Below are 18,411 nucleotides of genomic sequence, written 5' to 3'. Positions count from 1 at the left end.
GGGAGCATTAGGTAAATGAAAGGTGGCTCAATTAAAAATAAAGAACTATACAAATGGTCTAAAACTCATGGTAAGAAAAAGTAGTTAAGCCCTAGCCCTAACACCTAAAACAATAGACTGACAAATTAAAACCAGCCCACACAGACTTCTCACAGGTTAAGTATACTGCATACACACACACACACACACACACACACACATCTTTATTTTTAGGGAAAAATTAGAAAGGGAGGGTAGTATCTTTAATGACATAATGATGAAACGGAATGTTGCAAAGAAATATTTTTCTGTGCTACTTTTCAAATGGCTGCTAAGGTTGAAAGGTCAATGGAAACCTCTAGTGATGTGGCACTCCTCATGCATGTATCCCAGACTCTTATCAGCATGTATGTTTTAAATAATCCATAGAGTTTATTGAATATATGCAGGGATGTTTCCAAAACATAATGCAACATGCTAAGCAAATGACCTCTAGGAAATGCAATTCTTCTCTTGGCCATATATTTTTTTATTGCACACTTATCTACAAATGAGTAAAAAAAAAAGTGTATAACATACATTTATATCACGTAGAGACAGAAACAAAGGCTCTAGGACCAATAGAGTAATGCAAAAAATGTCTCACTTTAAAATATTGTTTTACAGGCCAGGCTCAGTGGCTCATGCCTGTAATCCTGGCACTTTGGGAGGCCAAGGTGGGAGGATTGCTTGAGGTTCGAAGTTTGAGATGAGCCTGAGCAAGAGTGGAGACCCCATCTCTACAAAAAATAGAAAAATAGCCGAGAGTGGTGGCGCGTGCCTGTAGTCCCAACTACTAGAGAGGCTGAGGCAGGAGGATTGCTTGAGCCCAGAAATGGGAGGTTGCAGTGAGGTATGATGATGCCACTGCACTTTAGCCTGGGCAACAGAGTTAATACCTGTTTCAAAATATCTATCTATCTATCTATCTATAGTTTTACAAAGTAGAAACACAAAAACATTTATGATCAAGAAGAATAAGTACCAAAATGTGTCTACTCTTCTACAGGATTCAAATAATATCAAAATATGAATATAAATTTGATAATGTCCCTGTCCAGCATATTTATGCTTACACATGACTGTGGTATTTCTTTGTAAGGACAGAAAGGAGCAATGTCCTCAAGAAAACAGTGTCCTGTGATTCTAAGGTTTCTGAGCCAGAACCTCACCCTTGTTCTCACTCCAAGGACAGCTTCTTCTTACACTTAAAGAAGGGCAAGTCCAAAGTGACAATTTGGGTCAATATGATGCAAGTCTAATGTACTAGATGTTATGTTTAAGTTCTTTTCTATTAAAAAACAGTCAGCTAATGTAAATTTCTTGGGAAATGGCCTCAAAATTAAATGGACTGTGAGAGCTGCAAAAAACACTGCCTGGCTTTAAATTTCTTTCTTACTGGAGATAATTTAAAACAAGTTAGGTCCAGGAAAAAGAAAATGTTTTCCCAAATCTCTAGTCTAGTGTTCTTATCTGTTAAAGGTCAATGAATAATCTTACTTGATAAACACAATATGCTAGTATTACTTCAAGATGCTTGGCATGTTCTTTGTAAACTCTTCCCAAAATTTCTACAATATTACTGATATATCAACATTAATATAAAGTATCATTAAATAGACTATTAGAGAAAAGATTTGTGGGGTGTAAGTCTTCTCATGTAATTCCTCCACAGCTGAGAAACCTATATGATTATAACCGTAAGCTAAATTCAGTAAACTAACAGCTATAACTTGTTTTTCCCCAAAATGAATAATCGAATGTTTATTTTACAAGTTTAAAATAGAGAAGAAACTAATTAGATTAATCATGTATTACTCATGTGATTTTACGATTTTTGATAATTTACCAAAACATTAGCACATCATACAGCTCACAGCTATACAGTGACTGTCCTGTTGATCTTCTTTCTCTAAAGAAGGGGTGTGTCTGATGGTTGCCCTGGTGATTATCACTGTTTTATGAATAGGGGAATGTACAAGCATGCCAATAAGGCCAAAGCACAAATTACAATCGTATTGTAGTGACTTGAAATAGTGTAACTAGGGTTCCTTTCAGATGAAACTGGAGCTCAGCTAGGATCCCATTCAGTAAATGCTGTACTGTGAGGTCTGAAAAGATGTTCTCTGGCAAGTTCTCAGACTGATCTTTTTTTCACACTGATAACAGCACTGGGTGAGCCATGAACATAAATGACACCAAAATGGGGGGAGGATCTGGACAGATTTTCTTTGAATCAAAAATTCTAGTTTACTTGGTAAGGAAACCAGTCATTAGTTGTGACTCATTTCCATCATCCTAAAATAATACTAAATGAATGGTAATAAGAAGATCGGCTAACAGAAAGATGGAATAACTGAATTGTTGATTATTTGCTTAGGCATGAAAATGACCCAATAGCCTTTTGTCAGCCAGAAGAGCCGTCAGAACCAAGGGTAGAGTTCTCTCCGCTAAACATTTGTTTACCTTGCAACTGAGAGAGGGCAAAGGGATACTTCCGATGTGTGTGTGTGTGTGTGTGTGTGTGTGAGCACATCGGCTTAAGGCCTTGAATTCAAAATTAGCCTATTGAATTAAATCTTTAAAAGAATATAAGTAAATAATAGTGGAGAAAAGGCAAATCGTACCATGGGGTGCCAAGTTAATAGTTAACCCGATAATGAGGCCGGAATCTCATTCCATATGTTAAACTGCCCCAATTAGGTCGCGCTAAATGTCTGGCTATCCACATTATTGTGAGCACCAGCGGGGCGAGGTCAGAGGCAGGTCTCTGGCCTCCACTCAACAGAGCACCACTCAGGGAATTTGTTCTAGCTACAACTAGAGGGTTTTTGTCTGTTTGCTTTTTTCCTTACTTTAGTTACTCTTGGTTTGTTATCATTTGTATTATTTATTTTACGGTTAAACTATAAGCCTAAGTTGCATCACTGGCGCCCAGGGAAACCTCCCCCGACAGGCTCGCTGGGCTTTGTCCTTGGACAGCCGTGGCCGCCCTGATGCCAAGAGACGTCGAGGGCACCTCGGGCCTCGCGGATAACCTGAGCCTGGGGGGTCACAGACCAGGCCGAACCTCGCTGGGCCCACTGCGCTGAGGAGCCCCAGCCGTCACGACGTGGCCTCGTCGGCCCTCACTGTCCCACACTGATCCCTGCTGTCCCTCGCTGTCCCCTGCTCACGGCCCACTGAGGCCGCCCCGCAGGCTCCCCTCTCCCTCTCCCGGGTTTCCTCCGCCCACCCGCCCGAGGCGGCCCGTAGAGAAGGAAACACACGCAAAAATCTTCCCCGGGACTTGAAATTACAGGGAATTCGGCGCGAGGCGTGACGCGCCCTCGGTTCGGGCAGGAACCGTGGCCGCAGCCCCGCTGCCCACAGACTTCTGAGGAAAACTCGGCGTCGAGGGGCTCCTGGGGCTCGGCAGCAGACGAGCAGCGGGGCCGCAGCGGGCCCGGAGACCCCGCGGACAGGAGACAAAGCCGGCCTCCCCGCAGCGCCCGCGCGACATCCGACTGGGATACCCGCAGACGCCGGGTCGCGGCGTCGCCCCTTTAAGCGTCCGGCCGCGCGGATTGGCTGCGCGGAGGAGGCGGGGCGGGACGCGGCGGCATCACGGGCCGGCGTGTACGCTATATATAGAGGCGGAGGCAGCGGCGGCGGCGACGGCGGCCGACTGCGAGACAGGGAGCGCGAGCGGGAGAGCAGCGAGGCGCCTGCGCGGTGTCCGGGCCCCCGAGCCCGCGGCGCTGAGCCAGGCGGGACGGACATGCGCGGGAGGGCGCCCTGGGGCAGCCGCCGCTCCTCCCGGGTAAGGGGCCTGGCGGCTGAAGGGTGGGCGGGCGGCGCCGCGCTCCGCGTCCCCGGGCCCCCGCGCGGGGCGCTCGGCTCCTGGCGTCTCCCCGACGCGAGGGCGGGGGCGTGGAGGGGCGGGCGAGGGTCGCCGCACCGACGGAGGGCCGAGGGAGGGGCTGGCGGCGCTTCTCCCGAGGTGCGCAGGGCGGGACCCTCTCCGGGCGACGCGGACGGGCCTGGGGCGCCGCGGGTGCGGGCGTCTGCCTTCTCCCCGAGGGCCGGCGTGGGTCCCGCGCGGCCCCTGGCCTCGGCCATGCCCCCCGGCGCCCGGGACACGTCTCCTCGGCACCCGGGACCGGCCGGGAGAGCGGACGGGGCTCCCGGAGCGGCGAGCACGAGGGTCCTCCCCACGCAGACTGCGCTCGCGGGGCGGCTCCGCGGCGGTTAGCGGCTGCGGAGTTCGGGGGTATTTTGGTGGGGGGGGGTCCCCCTTTTTAAAAACTGGGGCAGCGTTTTCCTGTTCACACCGTCTGCCCATAAATTCTGTCCTGAAAGCGCTGGTGGGAGGCTGCTGTAGGCTCGGTAATTGCTTGCCCGTGATTGGTACCAGTTCTCTTTGGCGGTCAGCCTCGGTCCCTCTGCCTAATCTCTCAGCGACGGTGGTAATTCGTAAATCATTATTTTTAAATTCATCTGAGCTGTTCCATGCCTTTTTCCTCCTCTCAGAAACGTGATTCTTTGCTCTGAATGTCTTAAATACTGCTTCAAAAGGAATAGAACTGCAGAATTGTGTGTTCGAAATGTGAATTCTTATTGGGAATTGTGTAGTATTTATATGTATATCATAGCCTTATACAAATTAGATGACTTCTTAACCATGATTGGTGCTGTATTGGTGCTTGCTAAGTCTTTATTAGGATTTCATCATTGCTTGAAAGAAACCAGTCTCTTACCTGATAAAAATATGAATAGATTGTTAGTCATAAACTTAAGTGTAGTCAGAATGGAGACTGTAGCTTTAAAAGAGATGTGTTGGTGACTTGAGGTACACCTGCAACACAGGTAGGGCAGGACTGGTTTCTAGGCAACTGTCAGGGGTGAAGAAAGGTGAGGTTAAAATGCCTTTTTTTTTTTTTTTCCCCCTTCTGGAGAACAAGTTTTCAAGCTTTTAAATCTGTAAGAATGCAGTGGATGTACGTTTGTTGAGAAGACTGGAACATCTAAGTTCACCTTATCTAGTATTTCTTTTTCTAAAGCTGTATTTCTTTCTTTACATTTCTGTAATCACAGTATATAGTTTTAAGTGAAATTTTACTTAAACAGAGACTAAAGACAGGCTAGGTACCTATATCAGCAAATGACCAAAATTTGTAAAGACCAAAATAAAAGAAGCTGGTTTCTTGCTAACAAGGTGACTGTAATTTTTTTTTACCAGTATGTTATCAACCGGCTCTTTTCCTGTTATTAGCAAGTTTGAAGAGAAATATATAGATGTTTTAGCATGAACTGCAGACACTATTTGTCATTTCCCTCACTTTGAGCAGAGGTTTATTACCCAGTGTGCCAGTGGACACTGGGTAATAGGTGATAAGAGGTCTTGGACTAACAATTTATAACCTGACAGATACATTAGATTGTAAACTCCTTAAGGGTAGGAACTCTGCCTTGTACAGCTTCTGACTTATGCAGCCATGCACATAGTTGATTTGATAAATAATTGCATGAAAGCACGTTTTCCATTTTAAGGTTCAGCAGGATTGGCCCAGTCACTGATAAGGGTTGGAAAGCAAATCTGTTTAACTTTTTTATGGCTGTTATGAAATGTCTGAATTATTCATATTTTTGACAGTTAGATAAAATTGTTTCAGTGAATCATTTTTCTTTAAGTTCACAATAAATGCTGGCCACTCTTTGTGGGATTTAATTACGCTGTAAACTTGAGTTTTTGTATGAAAATAAACCTTGGCTGCTGCTATTCAGAAGGTGAACTACATACTACTTCCTTTCTGCTAATACTAATGGTAGCTTTTAAAAGCAAGTTGCCTAAATTACAGGGACAGTCTAACATGCTTGAAACTGACCTGATTGTCTACATACCATCAGGTTGCTTTAGAAAGGTGAGCAGAGGAGGGAGAAGGTGGTGCCAAGGGTAATTCCAGGAATTTGAATGTCATAGGCTCCCTCTACCAGAGAAACAACTTTGCTCTTAATCTAAATAAATTTGAATTGGTACCTCATCATCTGGATGCATTTAGCATCCTTTGCTTGTGTTTGGCTATGCTTTATAAAAGCTAATGAATAACTAACTCACTAGATAAACACAATCCAGTTTTGGTATTCTGGCATTGTTCAAACAGTATAAACACATGCTCTGTAAAGACAGATGAAACAGATGAGTTTCAGGGTCCTAAATGTAAGTTACTAGCTTAACAGAATTCGTTTTAAGGTAGGGAAAAGAGTGTGGCATTCAGATTTCAAAAGGTGGAGGACAAAAGACTCTGAGATTTGAAGTCTTCATTGATACTGTAGTCCAGTTCCTCATACCATAAAATTGGGCAGTATTATAAAAAGACCAATCTTCCAGGTCTTAGTGACTGTATCTTTAAAATGTGGGGCTTTGCATGAAATAGAGTACTTTTCAACTTGGAAATAATAGGAAGGTAAAGATTAGAAGACATTGTCCAAAAGCTTTTAATAAAGACCCACAGGTATGAAACTGGACTAATTACTGATTGTTTTTTAAAAATACTGTTCACTCTGTGTGGAATGCTCTTCTGACTCTTACCATGGCTGCCTCTTTTTCATCCTTTAGATTTCAATTTAAAAAGTCACCTACTCAGGCCTTCCCTGACCACCTGTGTAAATATGTTCTGTATGTCCTTACCATATTACTGTACCCTGCTTGTTTCCTTGGAAGTTATCACAGTCTGAAATTGCTTATTTATTATCTCCCTCATTAGATTAAAGGCTTCATCAGGCAGCAGCTGTGTCTTTTTACCCCTAGCATAGCATTTAATCCAGAATAAGCACTTGATAAATATTTGTAAATAGAATTAATCCTTGCTCTCTCTGAATTTGTGAGGTGAATGAGCACTATTAGTTGAGTTTCTGTTCCTGTCTCTGCAGTTGACTAGCACTCAGATCTTGAGCATTTCGCTTAGCAGTTCTTTGTGTGATTCTCCCCATTCATAAACAAGAAGGTTAGGAGGAGAAATGAGGTTGTTGCCTAAAATGAAGGGACTGTAGAACTGAGAGGTAGGGAAAGTGCAGTGGGGACGATGCTGGATTATAGGACAGAAGAGCTGTGATAGCCTTTTTGCTCAGAGCAAGATGTTTAACCTCGCTTTATTTCCTCATCTGCAAAGTAGAGATTATAATCCCTGCCTCTTCTTACAGGGATGTTGTGGGGATCAAGTGAGATAATGTGTAAGAAAGTGCTTTGTAATTTATAGAATGCTTTACAAATATAAGGTATTCTATCATTAAATTCTGGGTTTTATGACAGAGCCTGATTGTAATGCCATCACTGGGGTCCATGCTGTGAAAATGTATGAAAAGGAGGCCCATTTGGCATATGTAATAACCCCCTTTTATGAGTAAAGACAGACTTGTGTTTTATCAAATACCGTGTTGTAACGGGTTTGGGGCATCAGTGTATCATTAGAGATTGAGGGCTTCAAAAGAATTGCTTAAAATGGTCATGGAATGTCAAATTCATACCTTAACCCACTCATTTCAGAGCATATATAGGCCAAATCTATGATTAATAACTTTTAGTAGTAGAATTTGAGGGAGTTAAAAAGTAAAACAGGAACTTTCATAGCCTACAGGTTACCCAAGAAAAACTATTACCAAAGCCAAGCAGTAAATCCCCAAAAAAGTACATCTGTGCTACCCTTAAAAGATAAGCATTATACTTGGTCAAATCTTATTCCACTTTTAAAGAGCTTTATGGACCAGAAAAGGCAGTCGGTGTGTTGGTGAAAGGCCTGAACTCTGAGCCAGGCTCTCTGGTTTGAGTCCTGGCCCCACAGCTCACCAGGTTTGACCCCTTAACTCTCTGTGCCTCAGGCTCTTCATCCAAAGTGAGGGCAATAATAGTATCCACCCTACCGTGATGTTGAGGATTAAATAAGTTAGTACACATAAAGCACATAGAACAATGCCTGCCTAGCAGATGAATGTCCCTTGAATATTAGTATTTATGGTTTTATATTAATTGTAACAAATTACCCATTGGGTGACTTAAATGCATGTTAAATAAATTTGAAGTTTTAAAGGTTTCCCATCATTAGACCGTTGTGCTCATTGTTACTAAGATTAGAATAGAATTCATATATCTTTTACAGTAAGAAATCTATTATATGAGAAAGGAATAATATTTTTCTGTCCTCTGTGTGTGTGTGTATATATTGTAGTACTCTATAGGGAAAGTACAAAGGACAAAAGAATGTATTCCTCGTATCCTGCTTCTCTGCTATCGCACTAAAGTTGTGTGGGAGACTAAGTGGATCGAAAGGCTATTGATTATGGTAGTTGGGCAAATAGGTTTATTGTTAGCTTGCCATTTCTTAAAATACTTAGCTAGAAAATATTCTGCATTATTGAAGAAATTATGTCACTTAATTTTTATTTTGACGGTCTGAAGATAAATTATTTTCTTTGTTGCCTCCATTTTTACCACCAACAAATGGGCCATTATGTACTAGACAAGTTTAGGAGCCTCTAAGGAACGGAGCTATGGACACAGACACAAAAGTTCATCTTCACCACATGGAACCACATTTTTAATACTGCCGAACCATCAAGTTTTGCTTAAATTTATGCAGGAATAGTTTGATTACATTAAAATATGACTTTATTTTAAAGTCATTCATGCTTTTAATTTAAAGGCTATTTATGCTTCCCATGATAGCAGACTACAGGGAAGGAAATTTTCTTAACTTGCCTCTCCCTTTCTTTCCCCACCCCTAAATCATAGCCTATTAAAATGAAATCTGAAAAACTCTGAATTGGGGCCTTTGTTTTTGAAGAATCTGTGCAAATCCTCCTTTTGCTTTTGGTAAATAAACTCACAACATAATAACTACCATAAATACTGAATATGTTAGATGAATATCATCAGTAAGTTTTCTCAGATTATTAATAAAATTCTATAAAACAGCTAAACTGAATCTTCAGTGTGTCAAATAGCCTGGTTATTAGTGCTTTAGACACTAATCACAATAAAATTGGTAAATTGGTGGGGTTTCTTATTTTGGGTTTTTTCCCCCATTTTCCCAAAGGTTATTTTAGACATTTTTTTAAATCAACATGGACATGCAAAGATTGGTATATTTGAGGAAGATCTAAAATTATGGAATTTGTCATGTCCCTCAATCAGTTTCATTTTATAAATTTTGGCTCTAAATATATTACCTTATGTCTTCCCTGGGCATGGAAGTAGTTATATAGGTAATTATTAAATGCAACCGAAAAGACCATTTATCACCCTGAATAAACAGAAATCAGGTTCTAGAACCAGATTGAAATAAGGAAATTACATCACACTCTTAAATAAGGAAGCACTGGGCAGAACTGGATGAGTTGTATGACAAAAATGTGCCCCTCCTCCTCTTGTGGATTGCTTCTGAGATTTATTAATGAGATCTGGTGGCAAGGTAAGCATATCTAGGTTACTGCCTTAAGGTAGCCTGGTTTTATTGCCTTTTTTTTTTTTTTAAGCAGTTTCAAACAGACTATCCTCAAGCTAAAGGCATATGATTTCACCTTAATAAAGAAGGTGCAGTGTGCTTTTTGGCATAACTTTTTTTTTTTTTTAAAGGAATGTGACCTTAAATTTAGCAACAGAAGCACAGTAGGTGCATTGTGATCCAGAAGGAATAGTGTGTAAGAGAAGGTAAAATTGATTGTTTTCAGAAAGACCTCCCCTAATTGGTTTAAGTAAATACACAGTAACAGAAACCAATTTAGAAAGTTACATTGTTAACCACTTAAGCTTATAATTTTTACTCAGTCTACAAACTGTCCGCTTTGAATTCTGGAAATGAATTTAATCCAAATTCCTTCCCATTACATATCCTAAACTTGTTACATTATTGTTGGGCAATCTTATCACTCCAGCACATGTTAAATTTATACCTTACAGATCTTTGCTTTTTCCCTGAGCTCTTCACTGACCATATGTGTGAATCTTTTGTTTAATTACTTTTCTAAAATGAGATGCATATTTTCTCAGTATCCATTTAATATATAATGGAGATGAATGATGCCAGGATTTACAGGAAGAACATAAGTCAGACATGAGTCCTGTCCAGAAGACTTGGAACATGGGTGGGGAATCGGGGCCCAACACAGAATAACCCAAGAATAGAGAGACTCTGCTCTGGTGTTTCATACAAAGGAGCGCGTTCATGGAAAGATAGTAGAAGAGTTTGCCTTAAAGGATAAATTTAATTCTAACAGATTTGGGGAAAAGAGAAGCAAGAGCTTGAAAAAGGTAGATTAGGTCAATGTTGTGGAGGCCTTAAATGCCAGGCTTGGGGAGGTTTTATTTAGAACCTTTGAAAAGTTTTGAGTAGCAGAAGATCTTGGGTAGAACTGCATTTAAGGAATACTGATCTGGTACTGGTGTGTAGAATAGGTTGGGTGTTTTCAGACCCCAGGAAGAAAGATGCTTATGAATGGAAGAAAGATAAGATTTGAGAAACAGTGTAGAAATAGTCTATGGAACTTGGCAACTGATTGTATATGGGCCTCAGGTCAAAAATGGTGCCTTGAGGAGAAGTGTGATTCTCTAGACCATGAACTGGTTTGGGGAGCGGGGGGATGGGGTGTGATGTAAGTGAAAGGAGGAGTTTGGTTTGTAGAGTTTGAGATGCCTGAGGACCATCCAAGTGGAAAGATAATCACCAGACAATAGGAAATGCAAAGTTGAAGCTTGAGACAGGCTGGAGTCTTCATTCAGGAGCTTTCTATGAGTTGAAACTATGGAAATGGGTTAAAACTCGGGGTGGGGTGGAGGGAGGTTGTATGGAGAGAAAATAAAAGGAAAACCTCAAGAAAAATTATTTTAGGTGTTATTTTCCCCTTTGAATTAAGAAAAAATCAAATTATGTTAACAGGAAGACGTAGTTCACATCTGAGATTGGTATTTAACTGCATTTTGGACTCATTAAAAAAGCTAAAGATTGGTTTATGAACTATAAAAAAGTTATGCCCAAGGTTATTTGGATCCTGGTCTGAACCATGCTGCCTAAATTAACATTTGTTTTCCTATTTTTGCATTTCATAACAAAATGCCATCTTGTACTTTTAGATATTGATTTTCCCACATAGGTATATTTTTGCAGTTGTTTTCCTAATGAATTGTAAAACAGAGCTAGTTTTATGGTTATAAGGAACCATAAAATTTTAAACACTGCAGCATTATTTAAATTTCACTTGAGCAGAGTTTGTTTCTTTTTAGCTTGAGGTTGACCGAATTGATTGGCCCCCCCTCCCCCAAAAGTATATGTACTGAATACTGGAGGGTGTTTAGTGAGGTGGAAAAGGGTTTCAGGTGGATTCATGCCCTTAGTTTACAGTCTGGGGAACGTGTTTTTAAGTTTGCTTCCAAACCTATGGCATGTTGCCCTTTTGGAGTCTACAGTTTGAAGTTATTTTCCGAAAGAAGAGAACATGGCAATTGTATTGCCCCCCTCACTTCTCCCATGCAAGCAAGTAGGAAGTTCGGACAGTTTCATAACACGGCCCATTCACAATTCCCCATTGAAATTTAGAGGCAGGTCACCTTCTATGAATACACAAAGACACTATTGTGGTCAGAAGTGAGCTGGCTTAGTGAACACAATTCTTTTTATACTAAAAAAATTTTTTTCTTAAGAAAGCTAACAAGTAGGTGATGGAAACAATGAATGCAAAATAACTTTTTCTAGAACGTATAAATTATTTTAAGTGACCATTGAAATGTAAGTTTAGAATTCCAAGGCAATTTCTGCAGAGGCGATAGTTACACAATCATTCTGTTGAAAGCTAAGATTTAGATGGCATTAGGAGGCTGACACACAGTAATTACTAGTAGTACTTGTTGGCTTGCAGACAGGTGGGGGTTGGGCCTCTGAGTCCCCCACAGCGTTTTCCTGTAATCTGGATGAGTGATCTTCAAACGTGTGCTTTCAAACTACTTAAATACCATATTCTTCTTCCTATCTTGCCTTTCATTTTTATATTACCACAGATGCTTTCCCCATAGTCTTGCCAGTGCTTGTAGAATGCTTAGAAAAAGCTTGATAAAATGCTGGGCTGAGTACACAGGGGAGAAGCTAGCAATTTTTTTTAATTGGTTTTTAAATTTTTTATAGCTTGATGGTAGATAACACATTTGCTTCATTTCAGTAATCTAAAAACCAACCCTCAAATGGCCTCCCAATCATTTAGGTTTCCTAAATGGCAGAATTTTTTCTGTTCTTTATCATGTATCTTTGAGAGACTGATTTAAGGAAAAATAATGCTTGACTCTCTGAAATAGTATTTCAAACCTATCGTAAAATCTCTGCCCAGTGTCTCAAAACAGCTGACTCTGGGAGAGCAAAATGCAGAGAGTCAGTAATTGGGACCCCTCATTTGTCACTGAAATATTTAACCTCTAGCACATTGATATCTCTAAGTTCCTTTCAGGTGAAAAAATAATAAAATTTTGCAGAGTACTTTTAGAAGATTTTTAGTTTAACAAATACCCTATGCCTCACACACTGTATACATTCAGTTGATACTGATGATGATAATTAGATAGTATTATACATTCATTCATTCAACAAACATTCACTTACTGAGCACCTACTAATGTTGCAGGTAATGATCATTAAAAGGTGATTGAGACACAGCCTCTGTTCCTGAACTCAGTCTAGTAGGAGGTGACAGATTTGTAAATAATAGATTTGAAGTTGCTGAGCAATTAAAATGAAAAACTCTGTATATCCCTCCCCCAGCAAATGTGTCATAGTCATCTTCATGTCATCCTCAGTCCTTAACATAGTGCCTAGCACTTGGTAGGTGTGCAAATATTACATGAGAAAAGGAGGTGGTATTATAGAATGCATATATGCATAACCCCAGAGGAGGTCAGTGTTAGTTGACAAGTAATGTCCTAGTGCCCAAGGAAACAAAAGCCTAAACTTATTGTAAGTAAACATGAATATGTGAAAACAGCAGAGATTGATGCTAATTAATGTAACAAATAATAGGAAAATTAAAAAGAGACCATAGGGACTCCACACAGGTAACATCTGACAAAGGGGTGGGGGTTCCTAAAGTCGAGGAACTACTAGTTTAAGAAAAATGTACTCAGCCTTTGTAATCTATGCCTTGCAGCTAAGCAAGACATGAATTACTAGGCATTTCACAAAGGAGAATGTAAAGAATGTACCTTTGTCTTTAAAAGGGAGGGAGGAAGCTGCCCAAGACTTCACTGAAGCCAGTAATCTTGCAGAACTTGATTTTTACAGGATAATGGAAATTAGTATCTTCATATATAACTACTTATTCCTCAAGCAAGTAATAACTGGAAGATTTGTCTTCCCATGGCCAACCCTGAAATATAAAATCCAAATAAATGCTACACTATGGGGTAGTCAGGTGCCAACACAGTAGAATCACTTGTTTAATTTCAGCATTGGCTTTCAGTGAATAATAGTTCTGCAGTATAAAACACAGTAATTGCTGAAATCACTTTTTTAGCTTGGTAAGAATTAGCGAGATTCCCTTGTGCTTTATGCCCAGTGCACCCATGCCTTAGAAAGTTGGTTTAATAGCGTAGAGGAAGGTTTGTGTGCTTTGGCATGTGAGCGTGATATGTTGGGCAACTCCAGGCTCTGCAGTAAGAGGTCTGCTTTTGCCAGCAATAGGTTATTTCTCATTTTGCTAAAACATTTCATGTCTTGGGATGTATTTTTAGTATTTACAAAAAAGTAATTTTTAGTGTCTCCATTTAAGTACCCTCATGCGAAGTAAGAATTAGTTAAGTAAAGAATTAAGGGAAAGTCTACTACTAAATTTTTCTGTTCAGCATCCCCCCACCCCAAATTCTCTAATATTAGCTATGCTGCAATTTAGACTATCCTAATAGGTATTTCGGAATTATTTTCTTTATTCTCTCATCTCTTCTCTATACCCCCTAGGGAATGAAAGCTACTGGTTGATTGAAAAATCCCTGGGCCTCACAAGTTTGGAGACATCCCAGAATAAGGCACAATGTCAACAGCAGGAGTTGCTGCTCAGGAGATTAGAGTCCCATTAAAAACTGGATTTCTACATAATGGCCAAGCCATGGGCAACCTGAAGACCTGCTGGGGTAGTCGCAGTGAGTTTAAAAAGTAAGTAGAGAATATGCCCCGCCGTGATCTGTAGAAATGTGTGATGTTAAAATGAGAGAGGACATGATTGCTACTTGTTTATAACCAAGGCATTCCTTTCCTTTTAGCAACTTTTTAAATATTGACCCCATAACTACAGCCTACAGTCTGAACTCTCCTGCTCAGGAGCACCTAGCACCCTTTGGTATGTATTCCGAAAGCGCACTGGAAGCTCGGTCTGGATCAGTATTAGCTTGTCCTCTCACACTATTTTTTAAATGAGGAAACCTAAACTATTTCCAACAATAGCCTGACCCCTAGTGGCTATAGATTCTGAAAATAACTGCCTTTTTCTCAAGCTATTTTACTCCACTTCCTTTATCCTGAGTCACTGCTTCCTAACTAGAACTATTTAGGAAGTGTGATCTTTCAAAATCAAGAAAAAGTTCTCCTTCCAGCTACGATGCATACTTAACTTTTAGAAACCTCAGACAAGCTCTTTCCTTTCTTACTAGTATTGAAGGCATGTTTGCAAGTGATAGATGAAGATAGTATAAATGTTAATCAAAACTTAGAAAATTGTGTGTATATAGTACGTTTAATGTGAACATCATGTTCCTTGGCTTTCTGTCAAGAGTTGCTTATCAGTTGTACGCATTGCAAGCAAGTTGATTCTCTCGCAGTATGATGGCGTGCTAGCAGTAAGGACCTGGTCTTATCTCATTCGTGCCCTGCGTGCCTTGTGTTGTCCCATGTCTTAAATGGCAAGGCTGGCATAGTATGGTATTCATGTAAATTATATACTGTTCATCTCTGCAGATTTTGCACACGTCACAAAACTTGCCTGTGATGTGTGGGCGTGTGCCGTGCACATGTCCAAGGAAGATAGAAGAGATAGGTTGTTCTTTGAACCAGATCATGTGCGTTAACAATCTTCTGGTCTCTAATTATACCTGTGATTGTTGCCTGGGTGTTCTCGGGGTTACGGCAGTCAAGTCTGTCACTCACAGTTTAGGTGGAAAGCTATAGAAGCATAGGCAGTGGGGAGGGGATTGTTGATCTTTTACTAACATCTCTTGTTCATTCTAGGGCACACTTCAAAATCTGTTCCGATGAATGGCCACTACTTTGCAGAAAATGGTCCATCTCAAAAGTCCAGCTTGCCCCCTCTCATTATTCCCCCAAGTGAAAACTTGGGACAACATGAAGAGGATAAAATTGTCTGTGGTTTTAAGAAACTCTCAGTGAATGGGGTTTGTGCCTCTACTCCTCCACTTACACCCATAAAAACCTCCCCTTCACTTTTCCCCAGTACAACTCTTTGTGAACGGGGTTCTAGGCCCCTTCCACCATTGCCAATCTCTGAAGACCTCTCTCTGGACGAGACAGACTGTGAGGTAGAATTCCTAACGAGCTCAGATACAGACTTCCTTTTAGAAGACTATACACTTTCTGATTTCAAATATGATGTTCCTGGCAGGCGAAGCTTCCGTGGGTGTGGACAGATCAATTATGCATATTTTGATACCCCAGCTGTTTCTGCAGCAGATCTCAGCTGTGCATCTGACCAGAACGGAGGTGTCCCAAGTCCAAATCCTCCTCCGCCTCAAACCCACCGAAGATTAAGAAGGTCTCATTCAGGACCGGCCGGATCCTTTAACAAACCAGCCATAAGGATATCCAGCTACATACACAGAGCTTCTCCTAACTCTGATGAAGACAAACCTGAGGTTCCCCCCAGGGTTCCCATACCTCCTAGGCCAGTAAAGCCAGATTATAGAAGGTGGTCAGCAGAAGTTACGTCCAGCACCTACAGCGATGAAGACAGGCCTCCCAAAGTACCACCAAGAGAACCTTTATCCCGGAGTAACTCCCGCACACCGAGTCCTAAAAGCCTTCCGTCTTACCTCAATGGGGTCATGCCCCCGACACAGAGCTTTGCCCCTGATCCCAAGTACGTCAGCAGCAAAGCTCTGCAAAGACAGAACAGCGAAGGATCTGCCAATAAGGTTCCTTGCATTCTGCCCATTATTGAAAATGGGAAGAAGGTTAGTTCAACACATTATTACCTACTACCTGAGAGACCACCGTACCTGGACAAATATGAAAAATTTTTTAGGGAAGCAGAAGAAACAAATGCAAGCACCCATATCCAGCCATTACATGCTGACTGCGGTATGGTTTCAGCCACAGAAAAGCTGGACTCAAAAACAAAAATGGATCTGGGTGGCCATGTGAAGCGTAAACATTTGTCCTATGTGGTTTCTCCTTAGACTTCGGGGGTGTGGTTCAACAAAGGTTATGTAGGAGCAAATGGTTCTCAATTTTCCAGTTTGATTGAGGTTCACAGAAAAATCTTTCAGATTGCAAAGTAAAATAGTTGAACTCTCTGTCTTAATGAGAAAAATTTAGAGCAGTTGAGAGATGCTGTTATGCCAAGAATCCCTGGTTTTGTTAGCGATGGAGAAAAGTCTATTCAAGTCTATAATTTAAAGATGTGATGGTGGGAGGGAAGGACGGGGAAACTTTTTATATATGCATACATTATATACCTATATATAACTTGTGGTATAACCATAGAGCATAGTTGCAGGTTAACCAATTAGTTAACTATCTTAGAGTAATATATATTCAGAATAGCAGAAACTCAACCTGGAGAAATGAGTCCTGGTAGACTGAAAATTGAGCAAATGGAAGAAAATACAGTATTGCTTAGATCAGAATCATTTTAAAAATTATTTTTGTAGGTTTGAAGATTTCTGGCTTTTAGGCCTGTTCTATTTTGTTTCATTTGTTTTTACAAGCAGTCTTTTCCATTGAGGGCAGGGTGTGCATTCTTTACCCTGACTGCACCTGCCTAGTTTAAAGTCATCCCACGGCCTAATTCCAGGTCTCATTTTTTGTCTTGTTGAGGGGAGAGATAGCAGTTTATTTGGCAACCATACTGCCCCCTGTACATGTCTCACATCTTGAAGAATGAAAAGAAAATAGAATTAGTGAACAATTTTTTCTTACAATTCCTGCTTGATTTCCACCCACTGAAACCACCCGGTGTAGTGTGGGCCTCACAGAGACAGTGGGATACACGAGACTCAAATGGAAAAGTATACTAGGTGCCAGTGGTTAGGATGTCAGTTTGACAAAATAATGAAGCAATTAGCCATGTGATTGAGAGTTACTGTGTGGGGATGTATGTTATGGTTTTTGTTTTTGTTTTTTTTTAGACTGTATTAATAAACAAATACAACACAAGCTGGCCTTGTGTTGCTGGTTCCTATTCAGTATTTCCTGGGGATTGTTTGCTTTTTAAGTAAAACACTTCTGACCAATAGCACAGTATGTCTTACTACCATCAGCATCTTTCTGCTTTGAGAACCCTCACAGCTGGCTGCTTCACCTAGGTGCAGGGAGACACACAGCGTGTGTTCACGTCCCACATCCTTCGCTGTATTTATCTTGAGTAGATAAGCACAGGAGAGAAGGTGCTCACTAACAGAGGTACGTTACTACAATGTTCTCTTAATAGTTAAACAAGCTGTTTACAGTTTAAACTGCTGAATATTATTTGAGCTATTTAAAGCTTATTATATTTTAGTATGAACTAAATGAAGGTTAAAACATGCTTAAGAAAAATGCACTGATTTCTGCATTATGTGTACAGTATTGGACAAAGGAGTTTATTCATTTTGTTGCATTATTTTGAATATTGTCTTTTCATTTTAATAAAGTTATAATACTTATTTATGACACCATTAGTAACGTTTCTTGCCTAAACTCTTATAAAATGAAGCAATTTGACAGCATTATTTTTTAAGCACAAGGGAAGATCCTTTGAAGTTTAATACACACTTGAAGCCTACTCTCATTCTTTAAAATGGCAAATAATTTGAGCAACTTTACGAATTATAAAAGCGTACAGTGAAAATGAGCTCTTTGTATTTATTTACCTTTAACAAGAAAGTGAACTGGATTCTGGTGTTGCCATCAGACAAGGTAGACACGGGCGGGTCCACATCAGGGAGAATGTAGTGGGAGAGACCAGGTCTGATGGGTAGACTTGATTTGACTCTTTGAGTTTTAGAACTAGGTCCAGGTGACTCGGGCCCATTGGTAGGCTTTGCTTCTTGCTCATTTGAGGCCACCCAAGGGATCCCTGTCTACCCTGGCCCTACAGAGATAGCAAGTCCCCAGCAGCCAAATGTGCTTCTCGCAGCCGTTGGACGGAAGAGGGGCTGGAGTGCTGTTTGTGAGGGTG

General features: G+C 40.8%; 1 protein-coding gene across 1 annotated transcript; it reads left to right on the top strand.

Annotated features, from left to right (window-relative positions):
• Window positions 1–3,673: 3,673 nt before the first annotated feature.
• ERRFI1 (ERBB receptor feedback inhibitor 1) lies at window positions 3,674–17,903 on the top strand. The gene is made up of 4 exons (XM_069479288.1): window positions 3,674–3,820; window positions 13,983–14,177; window positions 14,285–14,361; window positions 15,246–17,903. The coding sequence occupies exons 2-4, from the start codon at window positions 14,056–14,058 to the stop codon at window positions 16,427–16,429; spliced, it is 1,383 nt and encodes a 460-aa protein (XP_069335389.1). The 5' UTR covers window positions 3,674–3,820; window positions 13,983–14,055; the 3' UTR covers window positions 16,430–17,903.
• Window positions 17,904–18,411: the final 508 nt, after the last annotated feature.

This window comes from Eulemur rufifrons, chromosome 8, assembly GCF_041146395.1.
Source record: "Eulemur rufifrons isolate Redbay chromosome 8, OSU_ERuf_1, whole genome shotgun sequence".
In the NCBI taxonomy this organism is placed as follows: Eukaryota; Metazoa; Chordata; class Mammalia; order Primates; family Lemuridae; genus Eulemur; species Eulemur rufifrons.
This window is presented reverse-complemented; position numbering and strand designations above follow the sequence as displayed.

Coding starts and splice junctions, on each gene's coding strand:
- ERRFI1 (XM_069479288.1), top strand. CDS start 14,056: ATGTCAACAGCAGGAGTTGCTGCTCAGGAGATTAGAGTCCCATTAAAA. Junction 14,178..14,284: donor AGTCGCAGTGAGTTTAAAAA/GTAAGTAGAGAA, acceptor CTTTCCTTTTAG/CAACTTTTTAAATATTGACC. Junction 14,362..15,245: donor GGAGCACCTAGCACCCTTTG/GTATGTATTCCG, acceptor TGTTCATTCTAG/GGCACACTTCAAAATCTGTT.